This window comes from Cheilinus undulatus, linkage group 16, assembly GCF_018320785.1.
Source record: "Cheilinus undulatus linkage group 16, ASM1832078v1, whole genome shotgun sequence".
In the NCBI taxonomy this organism is placed as follows: domain Eukaryota; kingdom Metazoa; phylum Chordata; class Actinopteri; order Labriformes; family Labridae; genus Cheilinus; species Cheilinus undulatus.
Window position 1 is genome coordinate 29,411,328 of NC_054880.1, and position 22,093 is coordinate 29,433,420.

Below are 22,093 nucleotides of genomic sequence, written 5' to 3' on the forward strand. Positions count from 1 at the left end.
AAACACAAGACTTACAAAAAAGAAAGCATTTTTTCCTTTTTTTTTTCTTTTCCCAAAATCCTTGAACAACAAATGCATCGATCAACATAATCACAGTATTACTTGTGATTTCAAAGGAGTGTTTTTGGTGTCAGTAGCAAATGTATTTCACTGCCATTTTCTCTAACAATAGTGTTGTTTTCCACAAGGGTGAACTTGATTAATAATCACCTCTGTTCTTGATTTTCTTTTGTGTGCCATGAACACTGATAAAAGACCAGAAGCCTAGCATAATTAAAGCTAATCAGGCCGTAAAAAGCATGTTTAAGGTCTTTTCTAGTGTGACGTGAGTCAAAGATTCAGAAGAATGAGCCCCACTGATTCAGTCTGTGTGGTTCATCAAATGCTTGAAGAAAGATGGACAATGGAAAAAGATCTGAATCAATCATTAAAGACAACAATGATAAGGATAACTGCATCTCACCGTTGTCTGCCACTTTGGTCACAGCCATGATCATAATAGGCACCCCGATAGCAGAGGACAGGACCCAAATAAGCACATTGATCATCTTGGCCTTGACCGGTGTACGAAACTCCAGCGCCCTGACTGGGTGGCACACGGCAATGTAGCGGTCCACACTCATCATGGTCAGAGTGAAGATGCTTGTGAACATGTTGTAGTAGTCGATGGCTATTATTAACTTGCACAGGACCTCTCCAAACGGCCAGGTGTTCATGAGGTATTTGGCACTCTGGAATGGCAGCGTACTGGTGGCTAAGGCATCGGCGAGAGCCAGGTTGAAGATGTAGATGTTTGTGGCGGTCTTCATCTTGGTGTATCTGGCAGAGAGAAAATATTTAAAGAAAGAAGAGGCAGTAATGAGAACAAGTGGTTGTGGAGGTCTCTGTTATGGAATACAGGGATTTGAAAGTGAAATGTATGGCATGACTTTACGGCTTACATAACGAGAGATAATTCCCTCATGCTTAGGGTACGGCACCAAACGTCTAATGCTAATTCTTCACAGCTTAGATTTTTTTTCTAAACGGGTGATTTGAGATAATGGTTACAATTGGCTTGTTGGCCTCTGATCAAGCAACCTACTTACACAGAAAGCACCAGAGACTTGGGGTTAGACAGTACAGCAGCTTTTAAATACAAAAACATATATATTCACTGCACCGCCTGAGCTTTTAGAGTGGGACTGTGCACTGTTTTTTTTTTTTTTTTTTTTTTTGTGAGATGAAGATATTGAAAATAAATAAATAAATAAATAATGGTCTCCTCAGTCTTTTTATGTGGAACAACATTGACTTATTGGGGTCATTTTGTCCTCTAAGGCATAAGGCTTAGTTTCTCTTATCAGAATCCTCAGAAGATATATTTGTACTACATACAACTCAGCTTCATTAGTTCCCCAAGAGATAGCAGGATTTTTAGATCATTACATTTAAATACAATCAAACTTGCATGTAGAGTGGACAGCCTAAAGGCACAAAGGGACAAGGAAAGTTTATTAAGATATTCCATTTCTGAATAGGGTATGAATACATTAAGCAGATACTGCATGGACAAACTTATCTTATATTCTATTTTGAATTTCTGCTTCATAAAAGCCTATGTATCTCATAGTTTAATGGGAGGAGAATGGAATAAATACAGCCACATTATAGGGACACTCGTAGTTGTTCTGTTATATGAGAATAAGACCAAGCCAGATTGATTGGTATGGATTTTTGGCTCACATTTTACACAGCCAATACAATGACCTTGGGCTTTTTGTGCTAATATTGATGGTAAAAGGGTAACTGATTTTCAGGCACATCATAAAGACTTTTCACCCTGCACCATAAAAGAATCAATACATTTTTTTTTTCATATTGTTAATTTTTTACTGTAAAGATAGGGAAGTGACCAAAATAAGTGTTGACCTCCCAAATTCTGGAGGTAGTCTCTGATAAACCTGGTTCTGTGAAGGCCAGCATTGTCATCTTGGAGGAAAGAGTTTGTCCCAGACAGGGGTGATATGGGGTTGCCACTGGTTGCAGAATCTCATCTCGATATCTTTCTGCATTCAGATTGTCTCCAATGATGACAAGCCTTGTTTTTCCAGAGAGGGAGATGCTGCACCATCACACTGCCTCCACCAAAAGAGGTTACTCAAATGATGCAGCAATTAGCACAGTGTAATCTGCACTTTTACCCCACGATTCATTTGCCGTAGGCAGAACCTGGACTCATAACGCTCCTCTGCATGTTCAGGTTCAAGAGAATGTGTTAACAACAATGCAAATGGGCCTGACGGTGAAGGTCAGGCCTCCTAGCAAAGATGAGTCTGGGCATAGAGCTGTCAGCCATATTGTCCTACAAACCTTCACTGCAAATCTGTAGAAGCCAGCCAACAGTTGCTAAGGGCTGACAGGTTGAGGAAACAGTCTTCCTGGGGTGCTGTCAACTTCGTGACTTGTTTCTCACATGCCCTGTGATGTGAAACCTGGCCTTCAGTTTGGAGATTGTACTTGGGCTCACAGCAAACGTTGCTGCAACTTGGTTTTGTGGAACACAAGCTTGAAGTTGCCCTATCGCATGGACCCTATCAAGATCCGGAAATCGATATGTCATGTTTGAGAGATTTGATTCTGCAACCAGTGGCGATCCCATATCTCCACAGTCTGAAAAGATGATGATGCTCGCCCCCACCGTGGAGTTTAATAGAGGCTACTTGGGGGTACTATTCGTTCCAGAGTGACCGACATAATTGAGTAAATAAACAGACTTTCCACTGGTATATGATTTATTGCCAAGAAGCATTGTTATACCAAAAAAATAATCAACCAAACACAAATCTCCATAATTTTTGTGCCAGGTTTTTCATAAAAGAGGCTCTGTGTGTAATGAAATATAGTCTGTAAATGTCTGAAATGTTCTTTTATTGCACAGAACTAAAACACTTACATCCACTGCGATTAGGACTTATCATTAGAGGTCCACAGGATCTATGGGATATACTAATCCCATAAGAATAGGGATGTAAATGGCTTAATCATTCCTTAATTTACTTTACTACATTTTGTTTTAATGTATTCTCTGTTATTCTTTTCCATTCCAGCCAAAGTAAATGAAAAAGCTGCACTTAAAACTCAGTTCCCGGGCATGGAATAGAAAAAACTGTTTCATGACAGTAAATTGGAGCTTCATTTCAGCTTCTCTTTGCAGCCTGTAAAGACTCTGAGACTTCAAGCTGAATTATAACATCTGTGCTGGAAATCAGCTCATCAAGGGTTTAATTGTTGATGCCTATCAGATGACAGTGTTGTGGGCTGATCTAGATGATATATTTCTGACCTATTCATGTGGGCTGGAATATTGTGATATAAAGATTCAGTTTGATGTGAATGTTCAAAGTGTGCTTTCAAAGAGTCCCATCAGTTGTTCCATTGTTCACAGATAGATCCAGTGTCAGTCTCTAGATAATGTCATCATAACTGTCTCTTCTATAGACAAGAAATGTACAATGTAAAAATAACAGAAAATGTATTTCAATGCAGGGAACAAGCCTTTTGATGTCGCAGCAGAAAAAAGCACAGGTGTAATTTATTACACAATGAAGGGCTGCATTCCATTTAGAAATGGCATTTTCAGGGAGCTGCCGTTGTGTACACTCGATCAATGGCATGGCTTACTGGGGCGCATAAATGAAATTAAAGCCCCATTCTTGCAACATTTACCTCTCTAGGGGAGAACATATTGGCCTATTTGGAAACCAGTATGGCAGCAGAGAAATGAAAATGAGGAGGAAAGTACATCAGTGCTGAAAAAGAGGCTGGCCACAGTAAGAAAACTGATTTGGAAAAGAGCTGCACACTTACAGCTATGATGCCAAAAAAAAAACCATCAATAATTTACTAACATTTGACAGAACAGCTGTCTTCAGGGTACCCAGGAATTCCCTAAAGACATTTCAATCCACTGAAAAGACACCATAACGCTTGGTAAATTATTAAAACTCTTTCTTGTATGGTGGCTTTGATTTTGAAAGCCATTCTTTCCACAACAACATGAAAGCTACGTGAAGAGCTAGATCCTCGAAATGCTCATCAAACATGCTGCTGTGATGTAAACCAAGGTAGGTACTAGCATCCTTTTCTGAGCCCATTTTGTAGCCATTTTTTCCCACAGGGGTGAACTTGAGCTTAAAAAAAAGGTCAAATTTTATTTTTCCATTATACTGTTATCTGTCAGACTGTATAAAAACTTAAATATTTGATGTTTTCTAGCAAGATCCGAAGCTCATTTAATCCCGAGCTGCACAGCATATGTCAAAAATGGAAGTGGGTCTGAAGTAGCTTCTTAATCATAATAAAATCATCAATGGGAGTCTGCAGGATGGACTCCATGTCCACACAGAGCAAATAAATAAAGTAATAAAAAAGTGATAAATGTTGATGCAAATGGCTTCTGTGGCTGTCCTTTATACTGTTTCCTTCTGCTTAGGCAGTTAGAAAACTTTATGTGCATACCACCACCTAGAGTGCTGGGATGTGTACATTCCCAAGTGTGTTCAGGCACAAAATTTATTCATCATTTTTTTTTAATGTGAAAGGTACCAAAGCCTGTTTGCATCACTTAAAAAAAAACAAACAAAAAAACAAACAAACAAACAAACAACAACAAAAAAAAAAAAAAACACATGGTTATGTAATCATAACCAAAAAAAAAAAAAAAAACAAAACAAAAAAAAACAAAACAAACCTTGGTCAAAATTATGAGACTTTCAGTCATAGAGATAAAAGCACAAGTTATGAGAAATAAAGGCCAAATATGTCAGATAAAAAGTTAAAATTATGGAAAAGTATGTCAAAATCATGAGATCAAAGTCAAAAGGATGATATGAAAGTCAAAATTCTGTTAAAAAGTCAAAACTGTTAAAAGGTCCAAACAATGAGATAAAAATCAATATGACATAAAAGTCAGTTATGTGACAAAAAGTCAAAATGATGGTAAAAAGTAAAAAATTAATGAGATAAAAGTCATAAATATGGGATGAAAGTCAAAATTATGAGGTAAAAGTCAAAGCTATGAATTAAAAGTAAAAAATGAGATAAAAAGTCAAATTATGATATAAAAGTCAGAAACATGAGATCAAAGTCAAAATTATAAGAAATAAAGTAAAATCTATGAGATGAAAGTGAAAATTATTAAATAACAGTGAAATTTAATGAGATAAAAGTCAAAAATTAGGGATAATAGTCAAAAACATGAGATAAAAATCAAAATTATGAGAAATAAAGTCAAAAATATGAGATAAAAGGGAAAATTATTAAATAATAGTAAAATTTATTGAGATAAAAGTAAAAAATTATGCAATGAAAGTCAAAATTTATCAGAAAAAAGTCAAATTTATGAGAAGTTTGCAGTTACACAAAGACTCTCCTGAAGGTGCATGTGCCATTTGTGAATAGTCAGGTTGCTCTTTTTTATTAAGGATGAGAAGAAGAGGAGTCCGGCTGCAGTCAGGCAAGAGAAGTTTAAATAAGGCAGCATAAGAGCAATTAGCCAATAGCGTGCTTTGAGCAAATCAGCAGGCTGTCAGCTGATAGGGTCTTGTGTGAGATCAGCTGATAAGTGCTAGATTTTGTATATGAATAAAGTTGAAAAAAAAAAATCTAAAATGTACCAGCAAATTACAGCACTTCCGTTCTGAAACAGATGGTTTCTCACATGAACAGTGTGTGAGAGTGGCCATCAGTCTTGTGCTTGAGAGCCCTTTCAAAATTGTGTGTGTTATTTGATTTATTGATTGGAATGATCTTTTCCTCACACCACTCCATTACAGGCACACCATGTATGAAGGACTCCTGCTTGGTGGTGTTTCATTGTTTTATATCAGTAGTCTCATTTAGCCCAGTCAGAGAGTAGGCTTCATTTGAACAGCCAGGTGTTTAATTGTGTGACATTTTCATTAATCAAAAAATGATTGGAGGAAAATACCAGCACAAATGTCAATCTAATGTCATGACATGAATGAATTTGACAGGTCAAATAAAGGCAAAAATGAACCAATGACCATTTGGGAGCCAAAAGAGCCTGCACTTCCTGCTGCTAAATGATCCAGATCACTGTGAAGAGCTGAAATTTCTATCACTAGTAAGTATCACTAGTCTCATGAAGACGAGGCAGGGCATGAGCGAGAGTGACAGCCCTTCTCACATCATTGGACCACATCCCCAAGTCACAGACTAAGTGTGCAAAGACTTTAAGTTTGGGATAGGCTGTGTATACAGTTTGAGCTTGCATCATCAACCGCTCACTGATAGAACCATATTTACATGATAACAAGGGGAATCACCAATCAGAGACGTCGCTGCAAGTTCTTCTTTCCATGAAAATTGTAACTTGTTTCTCCTAAAATGAGGCTGAGATCCCCTTTTGTCTTCAACATTAGCATGTACTGTTGTTGCAGTTGTCAGGTAGCACATAGTAAGTCTACCTTGGATGGTTGTGGATTTACTATGAATGAGAAACCGCTACGGAGAAATCAATGGTGTTTTTAATTCTAGAGCCGTTGAGCTGTACATGCTTCAACCAACAGCTGCTAAAGGGATGCAATGGCTGAATAAAGGGTCTGAATGCAAAGGGCCCATCAAAGAAAGTCCTGCTGAAGTCTTTCAACTTTGAGGCTCAGATTCTAATTCATTGTGCCTTATAATATTACAGTGAATATATTATAACAGAAGAACCCCACAGAGTTAATCTCTCTGGTTATGGAAGGAACTAAAAGAAGAACTGTGGGAAGGGCTTTTTCAAACCAGGAGCAGCAATTACACCGGTGTAGCTATGTAAAGCAGGCTGACATTGTCCTTCATGTTTCATCAGTTACCTTGGATACAACCGGCTATTTGTGAAACCCACATTTACTTGAGAAGTCAGATGATAGACAAGCAACTCATGTGTTGACAAAGCAGACTGATTGGGACTGACTGAAGAGAGACATGATATTTGCTTTAAAAAGTCAGAATTGTAATCAATAAGCATTTTTTTTCTATCTCTGTGGGGTTCACCTAAAGTCAGCTATTTAAACATCAAAAGATGTACAGTCAAGTTTCCTAAAAGTCTTGAAAACATTGTTAAAATGTTATGGAAACATGTTCCAACAACAAAATTTAAACCAAAAGTGTGTTATATGCTAAATACAACCCTAATTCCAAAAATTTTGGGACACTGTACAAACTGTAAACAACTGAATACAATACTTTGCAACTCTAATAGGAAAAGAAAAGAAAGAAAACCCAGGACTGCAGAGCAGCTAGAATATTACATAAGACAAGAATGGGACAACACTCCACTCCTAGAACTCCTACAACGTGTCACTCTAGTCTATTGTGAATAAAATATGGGTTTATGAGGTTTACAAATCCCTACATTCTTTTTTTTTTTACTTTTTATAAAGAGCCCCAACATTTGGGGGGTTGGGGTTGTAAATTAAATTGACTTTAAATCAAATAGAAGATTTGCCTGGAGTAAATATGCCTCCACAAGATAGTGGTAGTTCAAGAAGAAGGGCTGGGTTGTTGTTTTGTGATGGTATGATTGGTAGAAATCTTATTGCTTTTGTTGTATAATCGTATTTTTTGTTATAAACATTAGATTACAGAGCTACATATTTCACCTCCAAAATCTAACGTGTTCAGCCTCAAGTAAAAGTGTAGGATTGCACCAAAGTTGTCAAAATTCCTCAGTGGGTCTATTTTGCTCCTTAGATTTAAGGGCAAGTGTTTGAGATATTGCATTCGTAAGAATGTCCCTTATGGATGGATGGACAGACAGACGGGCAACCTTCTTCTCTCCATTCTGAAACCATCTGGGAGTTGAAGGGGCTGGTTTATTTTGAAATTGAAACACTCCCCAATTCTGTCCAAGATCTAGGATTTCTACTATTTGACAGACTGGAGTCTCCTTTGTATATTCTATGTTTCATAATACTTCATGTATTTTCAATGCTTGACAAATCAGAACTGCAGAAAGGACAGTTTATTCCCCATACTTGCTTTACTACAGAGACATGCTGTTGCAAGGCACCCAGGATCTGTTTAGGCACTGTCTTGCTGAAAAGGTGAGCCCTATTCTTTTTCTTTTTGGTATAGCTGGAAGCATGCTTGGCTCCAAAGCTTGTATAAAGGGTTAAACTTTAATAGATCCACAAATATTCTAGTTACTCAAGCCATGTGCACTAATGGACCCCCCAACCATCAGGGATGCTTTCTTTTGATGGGGGCACTGATAACAAGACACATGGTCTCTGACTGGTTTATACATGGGTTCCTTTCTTAATAATTAAGTTTCAGCATACATTTCTTAATGCAGTAATAAACTGTGTTTACAGACAATGACAATGTTCTTGAGCCCCGCTCCACAACTATCCAATCGAGGTGAGATATACGTATACACAACCATATCAACTTGATATTTTGCAAGATGGACCCACCTAGAGCTGCACAATAAATTCAATTTTGATCAGGATTTTTAACATCCAATGATAAAAGAAACAATATAACTGTAGAAAATACCATGTGGCCATTAATTCCAAATATATGTTTTTTAAATTATCCTATTAAAACCTTGTTTAGTTATACAATGCTGTGGAAAATTATGTGAGATCGGCCACTTCTGGAATTCTTAATTTAACTTTGGTTTTCTGGCCCTCTGCACTGTCTTAAAAATGGGCATGATTCTTTACTGAAAAATCATGGGTTAAAGCTGTATCATGCAAAGAACAAGCCAGAAGTGAATCTTACCAGAAACACAGCTGTCTTCTCTGAGCCAAAGCTCATGGACTGATTCATAATGGAAGACTGTTCTGTGGTCAGATAAATCAAATTTTGAAGTTCTTTTTGGAAACTATGAACCCCATGCCCAATGGACTAAAGAGGACCATCCAGCTTGTTACTGGTTCAAACTTATTGACTTTTTGCATACTTGTCATGCTTTAATGTTTCAGATCATCAAACCAGTCATAACATTTGACAAAAATAACCCAAATTAAGACAAAAAGCAGTTTTTTAAATGATGATTTCATTTATTTTAGAAAAAACCCCATCCAGACCTACCTGATCCTGTGTGAAAAAGAAATTTCCTCTAATTGATCTATGGCTAAGTCCCGCCCTCAAATACGATGAGCCAGTCACAGTGCGTATAGCCATTCCCATACACTCGGACATCCTCTGCCTGGACGTCAATTGAAATGCATTGCAGAAAGTCAGTTTTCATCTTTTTTTTTTTTTTTTTTTTTTTGAGATTTTAAGTTAAAAAATGGTCAACAGTGTTCATGGGGTACATGTGACTCCAACACAAGGTATCCTGAGAGTCTGGGCGACGGAGTGTATTTTTTACCCTTTCCTAAGCCACATCTCAACTAAGAAAAGTGTCTTCTTTGGATAAAGTTGTGTGGTAGAGCACATCAACTCAACATGAGTGAAATTAACAAGGATGTCTACATCTGTTCTAAGGTAAGTTAAAACCGTATTTGAGGCAACATATTGTCACTTGCTGAAATAAGTTTAAAGTTATCTTTAACATCTCTAATGTTAGCTAAAGTTAGCCTAATGTTAGCCTAACATTAGCTCCTAGCTGCATTGTTCATTATGTCACTTTGTTGGGAGTTCATTGGCCTATTTTGCTCTAGTTTTTGTACTTTGGTGATCGTACGTCATTGCTAGCTGTTGTCCAAAGGGTTCTAGTTAAACTAACGTTAACTTCTGGAGCTTAGTTTCATTAACTTATCTGTAATAGCCGTGATAACAAAGGTTGGCAAACGTTATGCTGAATGTTTCAATGTAGTTTAGCACCAAACTAACAGAGAGACACTCTTGAAAGATGGTAAAAAGACTGTTATATTTTTCTCATATTAAAACCTCATACATAAACCTTAACTTCAGTGGCACTTTGATGCTGATCCTCTATGTTGTGGTCTGACATTGTTATGGCAACGGGATGTGGTTTATCACGTTTGCACTGAAACCTGTAAACTTTGGCTTGTAACTGAAGCTTTTTATCAACCTTCTCAACAATAAAATGATTAACAAATGCCTCCAATGCGTAGTTTAGACCCTTTTGGTGACTTCTAGATGATATGTGATCTTTTTGTCTCTGAAAATCATTAATAATTTTTAAGTCATTCAGAGGTGGACTTGCTGGTCTTGATCATTGTTCAGCTGCATAATCCAAGTGCACTTGAGCCTGATGTCACAAACTGATGGCCAGTTGTCGATGTGCTCTTGGAGTAATTTTGGAAATGATGAGAATTAAAAATATGATCAATACTGCTTACATCTAAGGTTACATAAGAACAGGCTGTAGTTTTTTACCCACACTAAGTATTACTTTATTTGTACAGAATGCAAAGCTGCAGCACTATACTAACAAATCTTCTTACCGTCAGACACTAGACCAAGTACAAAGGGCCATTATTTCAAAATATACACACATTTGGATTTATGAGGACAGGTGTAGAAGGAGCCAGGGACAGCGAGGCGCCAACCCTCCCTGAAATGTAGATAGTATGAACTATATGGACAGATAAGGTTCTTTTGGAGGGGAACGTAGGTGCAGGAGATGATGGATGCTCTCCTGTGGGAGGCACCCAATATCTGGTACTGTCCTCAGACAAAGAGATGCTCCCACTCCATAAGGGTTAAGGTGTGTGCTGGATGAGCAGAGGAGAGAGGCAGACATCAGCATTAAGCTTTAACATTTAATCAAACATATATGGTATGATATTTCTTAAGGTTAAGCCTAATCATTTATTTGTATGTGTTTTAGAACCAATGGTACGCTGTACTAAATGTATGCATGAGTGTATACTGTATAATCTTCTGATTGTATTTATGAGTGAGAACCAACAAGCTCAACATACAAATAACCATCTGATGAACTTGTAATGATTAGAAAATTAAGAAACATGTATTAGGTATGACAAATTGAATATATTTTTAAAAAATCAAGGTCTTCGGGGCGGGTTTATAAAGGTGGGTAGGAGGGGCCAAAAGAGCCACCATTATAAACACTCCCAAATATGGAAAGTATAGAGAAAGTGGGGGCAGGAGCTCTGCCCCTCTGAGAGGAGGGTCTAGAAGGCCCAAAGCATATAAAAAGCAGTGCAGAAAGACATTTCTTCAGTTGGTCCGGTGCCACCACTCAGAGTTTATTGTTTGTACTTGCCTGAGACTTAAATAAACTCTTTTGCATCAGGAAATCTTTGTCTGCTGAGCAGTTCTTTGCCTGATTTTTGACTTTGGCATTTTTGGACAACCCCTCAACTGAATCCAGTCTGACCAACCCAAATTTCCCACTACAGAAACTCCAGGGAAGGTTCTCCACTGATACAAGTTTTTGCCATTTGTGGGTGATGGCTCTCACTTTAGTTTGTTGGAGTCCCAAAGCCTTGCAAATGGCTTTGGGACTCTTTTTCAGACTGACAGATGTCAATGGATGCTCATCTGTTCTTGGATGTCTTAAGATGCTAGCATTTTTTGTAGCTCTTTTAGCCTACTTCCCTTTGTCAGACAGGTTCTATTTAAGTGATTTCTTGATTTAACAGGTCTGGCAGTAACCAGGCCTGGGTGTGGCAATAGGAAGATTACTCCTGGCTTGGCCTTGTGTGAGTTCACTCTTCGGCTTATAAATTAAGTGTAATTTTGCAACAGTGAGGTCAGCAACAGATGGCCAGTGCTGAATTCTCTTGTGGTTTCTCTTCCTAATCTGATGCCTTTATTAAGTTTTGCAGCAGAACTTGGAGCTTAAATGACTTCCTGCTTATGTAGGGGTTGTCTGTTTAACAACTTGCTTGCTTTTCTTAGAAGAATGTTTCATATACATGAAATAAATGAGTCAGTACAAAACAACATGAATCCCAAAAGGGAAAAGTATATAAGAAGAGGCATCTCTCCATTTACTAGTGACTCAAAGTGTTTGATGCCTTTGAGCATGTAGGGTGAAGCCCTTCTTTTGTCATGGGGAAAGAACTACGTTTGTCGCTTGTTGCTTTTATTACTGAACCGTGATTCCAAAGACATCCCTCCCTTCCTGTTCCTGATCCAAACTGACAGGAAGAGATGGCACTGAGTGCATCCTACTTTGTGGAAAAGCTGTCACTTCACCTATCCTTCAGTAAACAACTAAAGGGGTTTGGAAGCTTTTCCATACAGCCTTATATACTGGGGAGATAAAATGGTTGTCACAGGAAGGAAATGCTGCAAGTCTGCCAACTTTTACTATATGCTCTGTTTGTTTTTATACAAGCAGGATAAAACAGGACTAAAATAATTGGCTAGCTGCTGCTTTATGGGCCCTGAGATAAAATGAAACATCCATATTGACACATAGGCGCCTGCTTGGATTATGAGGTTCCCAATAAGGATACCAGCAGTGTGGCATACAGCTAGAGAGGCTGCTACAGGGGAGGTTTTTTTCCTGCTATTACTGCAGGAGTCTGGGCTTCAAAACTACATTTTCTCTCAAGAAAACACAACAACACTTTAATTTCACACTGGGCATCGGCAGCTTGTACATAAACACATGTGGACTGTGATTAAAAGCAGATCCATTTTTTTTTTCTTTTTTTTTTTTTTTTTGTATTGCCACTATGCTGGTCCTGGGGTTATGTAACGGTTAATTCAGATGGAAAGGAAGGCTTTTAAGATATCCACCTCTCTTTTTGAAGGCATGGGGAACCAATTATGTTGGAAGAAACCTATACAAAATGCCCCTTTTATGTTATAGTAAAGCATGCTTTCTTCACTCTGACTCTTTGATGGTTCAATGCCAACTATCCATAGTGTTTATTTCATTTCATTTTACTCACTACAACCAAGCTGTCACGGCTGTCCAATCCCATCCTCCTGCTCTTCTCTCGGCATCCATTCAGAAGAAATGTTTTAAACATTAGATGTACAGTCTCCTCAGACACGGGGAAGTATTGACCGCGTTGACCTCTGTGTCTGAAGATGTGTAAACGATTTCTGCCTTTTCACATGGACACCATTGATCACAGTCAATTGCAAATGGTTTATTATGCAGCTAACCATTCATCATGGGCTGCTACCTCATCAATATGTAAATCATGTCAAAACAGCCAGGGCTGATGGAGACACCAGTACGTATCAGTGAGATGAAGCAGAATAATACTGTAAAGTACTATATGTCTGAACACATTAACAAGTAATTCAAAATATAATCTGCATCTTTAAGCTTGTCCAAACATTCAGCCAGTTTATTACAACACATAATCTGCTTAGTATTTTTACTGCAGATCTTCTGATCTTTGTCTGGACTTTTTTTGGTCTAGTCATTTATTTTTCTTTTTAAAATAAAAGTACAATATGTTGAATTTTCACCCTGAAATGTCTGAAGTAAGTAAAACTAATGACTAAGCCCATTATATAATATTTCACTTAAGTACTTACATTACCTTTCATATTTCCAGAGAAATTATTAATCTTTCAGGTTAAATATAAGATTCACCTTAGCACTATTATCTTTAAGTTAGCACATTATTTGCCACCATAACATAGCAGCTTACAACAGCCAAACACCTTCCTCCACTGAAAATACCAGCAAATCATCCCAACAAATAAGTAACCAGTGCTTCCTTATCTACACCAGCTTTAAACTCTGCATTACAACTGAAAATTCAGTTTTACAGACAATTGTCCACTATTAGTCTTCATTACCTGATGATCTCTACTGCAACCTCCAGTAAAACTGTAAAATCCAAACATCATGGTTTCTTTGGAGTAGTCCTAAAGAAAGACAAAAGCATCCACCGATAGTTTAGTGCTGTCCTACTCTTATTGATAACCCTTCCCACACTTGAAATTAAGATGGTGCTCTCATCATTGGCCCTACCAATCCATGCCTTTCTGCATGATATTAGTTTATTAAGCACTCCATGGCCTCACCCCAGACTACCTATCAGGGATGGTTTTAGTTTATGAACCCAGACGGACCCTCAGATCCTCTGGTACTTCTCTTCGGCTGTTCCACAGAGCAGAACTAAAAAGTATGGTGTTTCTTCTTTCAGCTTTTATGCTCCAAGACTGTGGAACAGCCTGCCAGAGGATCTGAGAGGAGCTGAGAATATTGGGATTTTTAAATGCAAGCTGAAAACCTTGCTTTTATGTAGTACTTTATAATTTTATGATTATACAGGTTATCACAATTCCATTAAAAAAAATATATTTTATTCTAATATTTTATAGAAAATTTTAAATCTTAATTTTTATTTAACTCTAGTATGTTTTTAATGTCCAGTTTTATGGGCTTTGAATTGTTTGGAATAGTAAATCTTTATCATTGTTTTATTATTACTTTGACTGTTTTTATGCTATATACTATAAATTCTTCCCTTTTCTGCTTTGTCTTTTATCTCTGTCTCTTTACTTATTATTTGTCTTTTGAACTATTTTATTGAACTACTTTTTGTGCATTAGTCCCTAAACCTTTTAACCACTTTACCTTTTTGTCAATCACTTTACAGTCCTGGAAAGCACTTTGAACTGCAATTGAGTTTGTTTGAAAGGTGCTATATAAATAAAGTTTTATTGATTGATTGATTAATATGATTCTGTGCTGAATACCTTTCCACTAACCTGAGAACTGGTCAAAGGCAGATTTACCCACTCATTCAAGTTCACTACAACTCTCTGCTTAGCAAAGGCCTGTCCCATTTTCTTTGCCTTTCTTTACTTCTTTGAGTTTGTATTACAAAATATTTTTGCAATATATCTTCTAGGTAACACATTATAATATGTTATTATTCACTATTTACTTGTTTGGTGATGTCATATTTTTCAGCTGGATATTTTGCCCTCAACCTTTAAAAGCTTTCCTGGGCTGCTGAGAAGTATCCCTGCAGCATGATGCTGCCACCATCATAATTAGCTGTAAGAATGGTGTGCTTGTGGTGATGTGCAGTGCACATCAATACCTTCTTCGCCGCCATGCAGCAATGTGTTGGACAAATAATAAACCACTGTTTCATGGACAAATTTCACAAAATGAAGGAAAAAAAAAAGCTTAAGCCTTCTGGCTTCACACTTGTGCTACTTGCAAAGCAACATAGGCTCCCTTACAGTCCCAACCAGGAAGGGCACTTTTTGGGGAAGGGGGTTGCCTTTCTTACACAGGACAACAGAAGAGAGAAAGGAAACAGGGACTCTGATAGACTCAGATAGGCCACTTTAAACAATTTTGTCCATCATTATATGAAATTCTTCCATAAAATAAAACATGGGTTTACTTTTTTGCAAATGCAACTCTTGACTCTCTCAAGTTTTGTTACTGCATTGATTGAGAGCCGCCTGGTACATACTTTGCATTCAAATTAAACTGCATAAACCCTAGGTTCTGTTTGAGCTGAGCTTATTGTCATCATAACGCTATGACTGCCTTAATAATAATTAAAGGGATAGTGCAGTCTTTTGAAGTGTGGCTGTTTTAGGTACTTGTCAACAGTAAGTATTTTAGACACAACAGCTGTTGGTCTGAGCGATACTTTTCTGAATGTTGCCAAGTGCTGTGCTAATGGTGGATCAATGTTGAGTCTTTGTAATATTATAACAAAGAGTACAGTAAAGACCTGCCCTCTCTTTTTCACACAGTGTTTTTACACAATATTTGTAAAGAGCTGGTTCTATACAACTCTAGATTGATTAACCTGCTTATCTGTCTTGGAGATACACTTCCTCAGTCAGCTGCTCATTGTTTGTACCATTCTCAAGCCTTTTCTCCAGCAGGCCAGCTGGAAACTCACTGCTTGGCTTTACTTCATCAGTCTTTTCTCTGCTGATACACAACACAGACTGGACTCTCAGGGCCTGAAGGCCATACAAACACATCACAGGCACACAGTGGGATACAAATGCTGCTGGAAGATACAGGCGACAAGCAGTAAGACACGGTAGCCATGTTGACTCAGCCAAGGGAGCTGGCAGACAGACTCTTACTGACAAACAGTCATGTTCACTCTGACTACAGGCTATTTCCAACTAAATCTCCCCGTCACTGAAGCAGGAAATATGTGTACTGGTGGTGCTGCAGCAGCTCATAACCTCCACCATCATTAATCCAAAAGTTATTAAAGGGTTTCAACTTTGTTATTGTTCCTCTCTTTCATAGAGCGACATTACATAAAAGCATTGGTGATAGTTTTACATCAGTCACAATCAGTACTAACAGATTCTATAAAACCACCTTTAGAGGGAGTTCAATCCATCAGACAAGTATGTGGTCTGACAGTTTTTTTCTTTAACATGGACAGCTTCTTTTATTTTAAGATTATTCTGATTACGATTTCTGTTTTAATGTGACCTAATATGGTCTCCTATCCAACACTGGTAATTTGGCATAGTTTGTACATCTCTCTGAATATATATATGTGTCTGTTCAGTACATGCTGATAATTGACACATGTATCTAGGTCAAAGGGTAGCAGTAATGCCTGTGTGAGCTGGTTGCTGTCTGTTATTAGAAATTGTAGACCAGAGGACAGAATAAACATCACATCAAACTGACCTCCATGGTTGCAAAATGAAGTGAAAAAAAAAAGAAGAAAAAAAAAAAGAAATCAGACTCTGTTAAGACATCCAGATAATTTGGCTCAGCTCAGTAGAACTGGTTGTTTGCCTCCCAAACTGTTCTTTATTTAGTGAAATTTTGGCTTTTTACATTTTTAGATTTTTTCTTAAATAACACCAAAGGATAGAGAAAAGGAAACTGGCACTCAAACAAAACCAAGCCACTGTGGCTCACATTACAAAACTTCTTTTCAGAGCAGGCTCGTTCACGAACTGCACATCATTACCAGGTCCCCACAAGATTAATTTGGTTGATTTGGTTGGTTGGTTGATCACAGTTTCAGTTAAAAGCATGTTTACAGGGGGGATTCCATTTAGAGCTGGAAAGTACTGACTCTCCTCTGACTCTCCTGAGTCACGTGACTGCAAAGAATCTATGACTACCGCCACAGGTTGGCTTCCAAAGCCTGCTGAAACACTGTAATACATTGGTTTAGTATAAAATTTGAGTGCTTCTAGCACAAAAAAGCCTGTGGACACAGGCCTTGAAAGCTATAGGATAAATATGTTGATTCCTGACCTCCTGTTGTTGTTCTCCCATTGGCTGTTGCAGGTATTTTGTAAGATGCCACCTGATCAAGAATCATGAAAAGCAAACACATTTAATATTTAAGCTTAGACTCCACCGGGAGCATTAAAATAATTGCACTGACATCACATACTCGAGGATTACTTGAAAGAAATGAATTATGACATTGAATAAGGGCCACATTTCCCTAAATGTTGGGGGGTAAATCGAGCACGGGTCTAGCCTTACCATCAGGTCTGGTGTGTTGCCAGCCTGTCTTCATCTCCTGTATTACATAACTGTATCTTCACTGCTCTTTCTTAGTCAATCTGTATAATGAGCTGGTCAGAGGCTAAATCTCCTCCAGCTTAAATGCTGTCTGATTCCATCATAATCTCCTCAAAGATTTTACACCTAACTTCAATTTTGTTTGACATAATACTACTCCATTTTGCTATCTGATTCAGTGTAAAACCTTTAAAAACTGAGTAAACTATAAAGGCTGATGTTCCTAAAAGATAGAAATATCCTCCCAAAGATGTGTCTTCTGTCTTAACCAAAGAATGAACAACTAAAATACCAATGTACTGAACCAGATCACTGTCCAGGATCTGCACCTCAGGTAACAACACTCCCCTCTCCCTCTAACCCAGCTTTCCACAGCTAAATGATTTCAAATGGAGGCCCCTTGATAATAAATTGTATGTGCACTGAGCCACGTCTTATCTAGCAGGTGTGGGGACAGCTCAGATCCAAGGCAGAGGAGAGGATAGCTGGAAGAAAAGAGGAGCTGCTGACTTGACCAGCATGGACCGTCTCCAGTGGTGATGGTAACAGTTTCTCCATCTGCAGTCAGAGCGAGCAGGCGTCCTCCATGCCACACTAGCTCCAAACCCCAATCCACACAGACGCATCCAAGCAGACACGAAGTAAATGGGGTTTGGGTGCACTTCAGTGTTTCCATCCAGCAGTCCGCATTAAAGGTAACATTTAAAATCAATGACTCATGAGCTGTGTGATTTTCTTGACAAATCACAGAGAAAATGGTGTTCTTCATTTAAAAGCTTAATATTAGTTCAATGAAAAAAATAAGCCCATGAATTTAAGTTTTACTGGCCTTAAGTAAAATTTAAAATGCCATTTCAATAAAAAAAAAATACCCTTTTTATTTAGAAATAAACCTTTCTCATCATTATCAGTGATAAGTTTCCCACTTACAGTAAAAGGTGGGCATCACCTGAGTACAGAGAATGTCTCGAGTGATTGTAGTATAAAAACACCTGTGTCTGGAAGGTCCAGTCACTGGTTAATCAGTATTCCTGACTACCATTGCACCATGAAGACGAAAGAACACTCCAAGCTACTCAGGGAAAAGGTTATTGAGAAGTTTAAGTAAAGAGATGGATACAGAAAAATTCCCAATGTACTGAACATCCCCCAGAGTTAAGTTAAATCCATCATCAAGGAATGAAAGGAATATGGCACATGTGTAAATCTTTCTAGATCAGGCTGTCCTTACAAACTGAGTGAGCGTGCAAGAACGAGACTAGTCAAAGACCACCAAGATGACTACTCTGAAGGAGTAACACGCTTCAGCAGCTGAGATGGGAGAGACTCCACATACAACAACTGTTCTTCACCAAGCCAAGCTCTGTGGAAGAGTAGCAAAGGGGAACCCATGGTTGAAGAAATCTCTTTTTAAATCTCTACTCTTGACTAGAGTTCGCCCAAAGGCATGTGGGAGACTCCATGGTCAAGTGGAAGAAATGTCCTTGGTCTGATAAAGCCGGGTATACACTGTGTGATTTCAAGCCAAGCCAAGTCATGGCAGAATGTCAACTCATACTGTGCATCTGAATTGCTCACAATGCACAAACATCGCGCATGATTTATGTGCTCACACTATACAGTACGATTGTCATACCCGACCTGAGTGCTCACACTGTACATGTGAAGTAGGGATGGACTGTGACAGAAATCTGCAGAGTTTCTTTTTAAAAAAGTCTCACACACTGAGGATGGAGTGTCTCCAGTCAAATCCTCTCTGTCTGTCTTGTTCTCTCTCTCTCCTGCTTTCTCTCTCTATCCTACACACACAAACAGCATCACCATCCGTATCAGCTGCAGGTCCGCGGTTAATGATTCCTGCTCATCATTTCCTTTATCATAGCGGGGGTGGAGGGGCATCAGAAAGTCATTCCTGCTGTTGTCATGGTAATTTAGAACGTTGTCTGACAGTTTATAAAGGAAAAAATCCCCCAAAGTTGTTTATTCTGACTGTGGTAGTGTCTGGAGTACTGGACCAAAATATCAAACATGTCAGGAATCCATCTGACCAGACGGGAGCAGCTGGTTGGGCTGTGACTGGGTTGTTGTCGACCACTGTATCCCCCTGTACACAGCACGAGAAACGACGCCCGAACCGACTGAAATTTGGTGCAACTTCCAAGTGGGTCATGCGACTCAAAATTTGTGACTGAATCAAAAGAGATTCACACTGTGTATGCTCGGCTTAAGACTAAAATGGTGATTTTTGGCCATCAGACAAGACTATGTCTGAGTATGTTTAGGAGACACCAAACACTGCACATTACCACAAACACACCATGCTCACCGTGAAGCATGGAGGTGGCAGCATCGTGTTGTGGGGATGCTTCTTGGAAGCTGGCCCCGGAAGGCTTGAAAAGGTAGAGGGTAAAATGAAAGAGGAAAGATATATAACTAACTTAATATAACAAAATCGTGCTTGCACCGAAATTCAACAGACTGGTTTCATATTTATGTCTTGTTTCCATTCACACTGCCATAGAAATGTCATGCATTTTTCTAGATTACACTTTGCATTTACATTACATACAACTAGCAGCTACAGGTGATATCAACAGTGTCACCTTTGGCTGCAGGAGCCCTTTAGGAGACCCCAGACCCTGACTGCACAGTGTAGTTATTGTGCATGTGCACATTACTGTCACAGTTGTACAAAAATGTATTGTTCAGTCCTATTAGCCCATCGGCAATTAATGTGACATGCACCTATTGGTGATTACATGACTAAGGGTTTGAATGACGGAGGGGAAAAAACAGTAAGAGTTGGTCTTTTTGCTCCCAACCAGCTCTTCATTTGGTTTCAGTTTGGCTTTTTAAATGTGTATCAAATAACGACAAAGGATGGAAGAAAGGAAACCAGCTCTAAAACGAGAGCTAGTTCCTGTGGTTCACATAAAAGAGCCATTTTTGTAGAAATTGATTATTTGTGAATGACACATCACTGCTCTATTGCTTAACCCACCAGGTTTATTTGGTTAATAGTACATGACAGTTTCCATTAAAAGAATATATGACAAAATGAGGTAGAAAAGCGGTTAAAGAGGTGCAGCTAGCCTCTTAGCTCAGTCCAAGACCCTTGCCTCCCTTCATCTGGCACGACATGTCATACGAGGATCTACAGGACTAAGTCATATGTGATATTGATACCCTCCACACCAAGCAGAACGTTTTGCCTGAGGAGGAAGAAAATCACTACTTCATAAACTGTGGGGATCATAGCCAGTGTGTGTCTAATGTTCTAGTGATAATGGCATTGTGCAGGTCCATTTGAAGCTGTGATGTACTACCTTTGATCCATTCTCATTCATTTTTAACTGCTGTTCTTCACTCCCTACCCCCTATCAGACATTTATGCTTCATCAGGATCACGTGACTCCAGACAACCTAAACTGAAAGGAGGTCACGCATTGACAAGCTCTGATTTGTTTTCATGGTCAAACATGGAAGAAAATGTCAACCATGTGGGAGTCTTGCAGCATCTCTGAGATGGATCAGTGGCACGCCATTTGTAAGACAGTGAAATATTAAGAGGAGGGCCGACTGTAATGATGTAAATACATCAAATCTTAAATGCTGTTCCAAAAACTGACACAAAGTATTAAAAACAGGTGAAAAATTCTTGGTACAAGAATCTGCAGCTGGATAAATTGTCATTTAAAACCCTCGTATCAGTCCTCTCTCTGCACTTCCCTCCATGTGCATCAAGGGGCGATTTTTAAACTACAAGGAAAATAATTGATGTGGACGAAGTGGATTTCATCCAAAGTTTAGTTGCTCGCTCTGAAGACTGTGCAGAGTTTACAGATGTTCCACAGGAGATAATATATTCTGACGGGGATGGTTAATGTGCTCAGCTTCTCTCTGTCGCTGTCTCTAGGGGGTCTCGCATCACTGATGAGCCTCCTCCTTGCTCACACAAACACCAACACCAGATGAATAGCTGCATGCCACTTGATTCAGTGGCTTTCTGTAGCTCTCATCCATCTCCTCTTTGTCTTCCTCTTTCCTAACACAAACACCTACTCCTGTTTTTGTCTTACATATTTTGTCTTGCCCCTTTTCTCCCTGAATGGAAGTCATGGGCAAGTTGGTAAATATTTATGAACTGGCGTGGTTAATCTCAGTAGCCTGCAGAAAATAACTTGCTTTTTCCATGTATATTGATCATTTTTCTATAACCATCTTCCCCCTCCCCCTCCCCTTACATGTATAGAAAAATAATACCTAGCAACAACCTGTCATTCTAGCCTGTCACGTTATGTATGTGGGCACTGGTGTTGCATGCTTTGCCTCCACCTTGCTCACTTATCCTTCACTGCTGAAATTAGGAGCAGTCAGATTAATTTAACCTGCTTGTTTGATTCCCGCCGGGCTGGAGTAATTAAGCTTTTGATGTTATTGGGTGAGCACATACAGTGATTATAATGCAATTAATATGATGAGAGAGAACAAGTCGGGCTGCGGCAAAAGCTATAAAGGTTTTTCTATTCTTTTTTTATTTGACAAGCATGCGGGTCAGGACTGGCAGGCTCAAATGACAGAAGCTTGTATCTAGCATGCTGGGTGTGTTCCTGTGTATTGCTTTTAGAGCTGAGGGAAAGGCAAACAAACTGTGACTTAGAGTTACACATTCACACAGAAACCCAG

The 22,093-nt window shown here is 38.7% G+C and overlaps 1 protein-coding gene across 1 annotated transcript in view; it reads right to left on the reverse strand.

Moving 5' to 3' along the window:
• The window catches only part of oprd1a (opioid receptor, delta 1a), a 29,119-nt gene that overhangs the window by 3,080 nt on the left and 3,946 nt on the right, over positions 1-22,093 (reverse strand). The window contains exon 2 of the mRNA XM_041809511.1: positions 464-819. Within this exon, the coding sequence (XP_041665445.1) occupies positions 464-819 (356 nt within the window). The remainder of the gene's footprint in view (positions 1-463; positions 820-22,093) is intronic.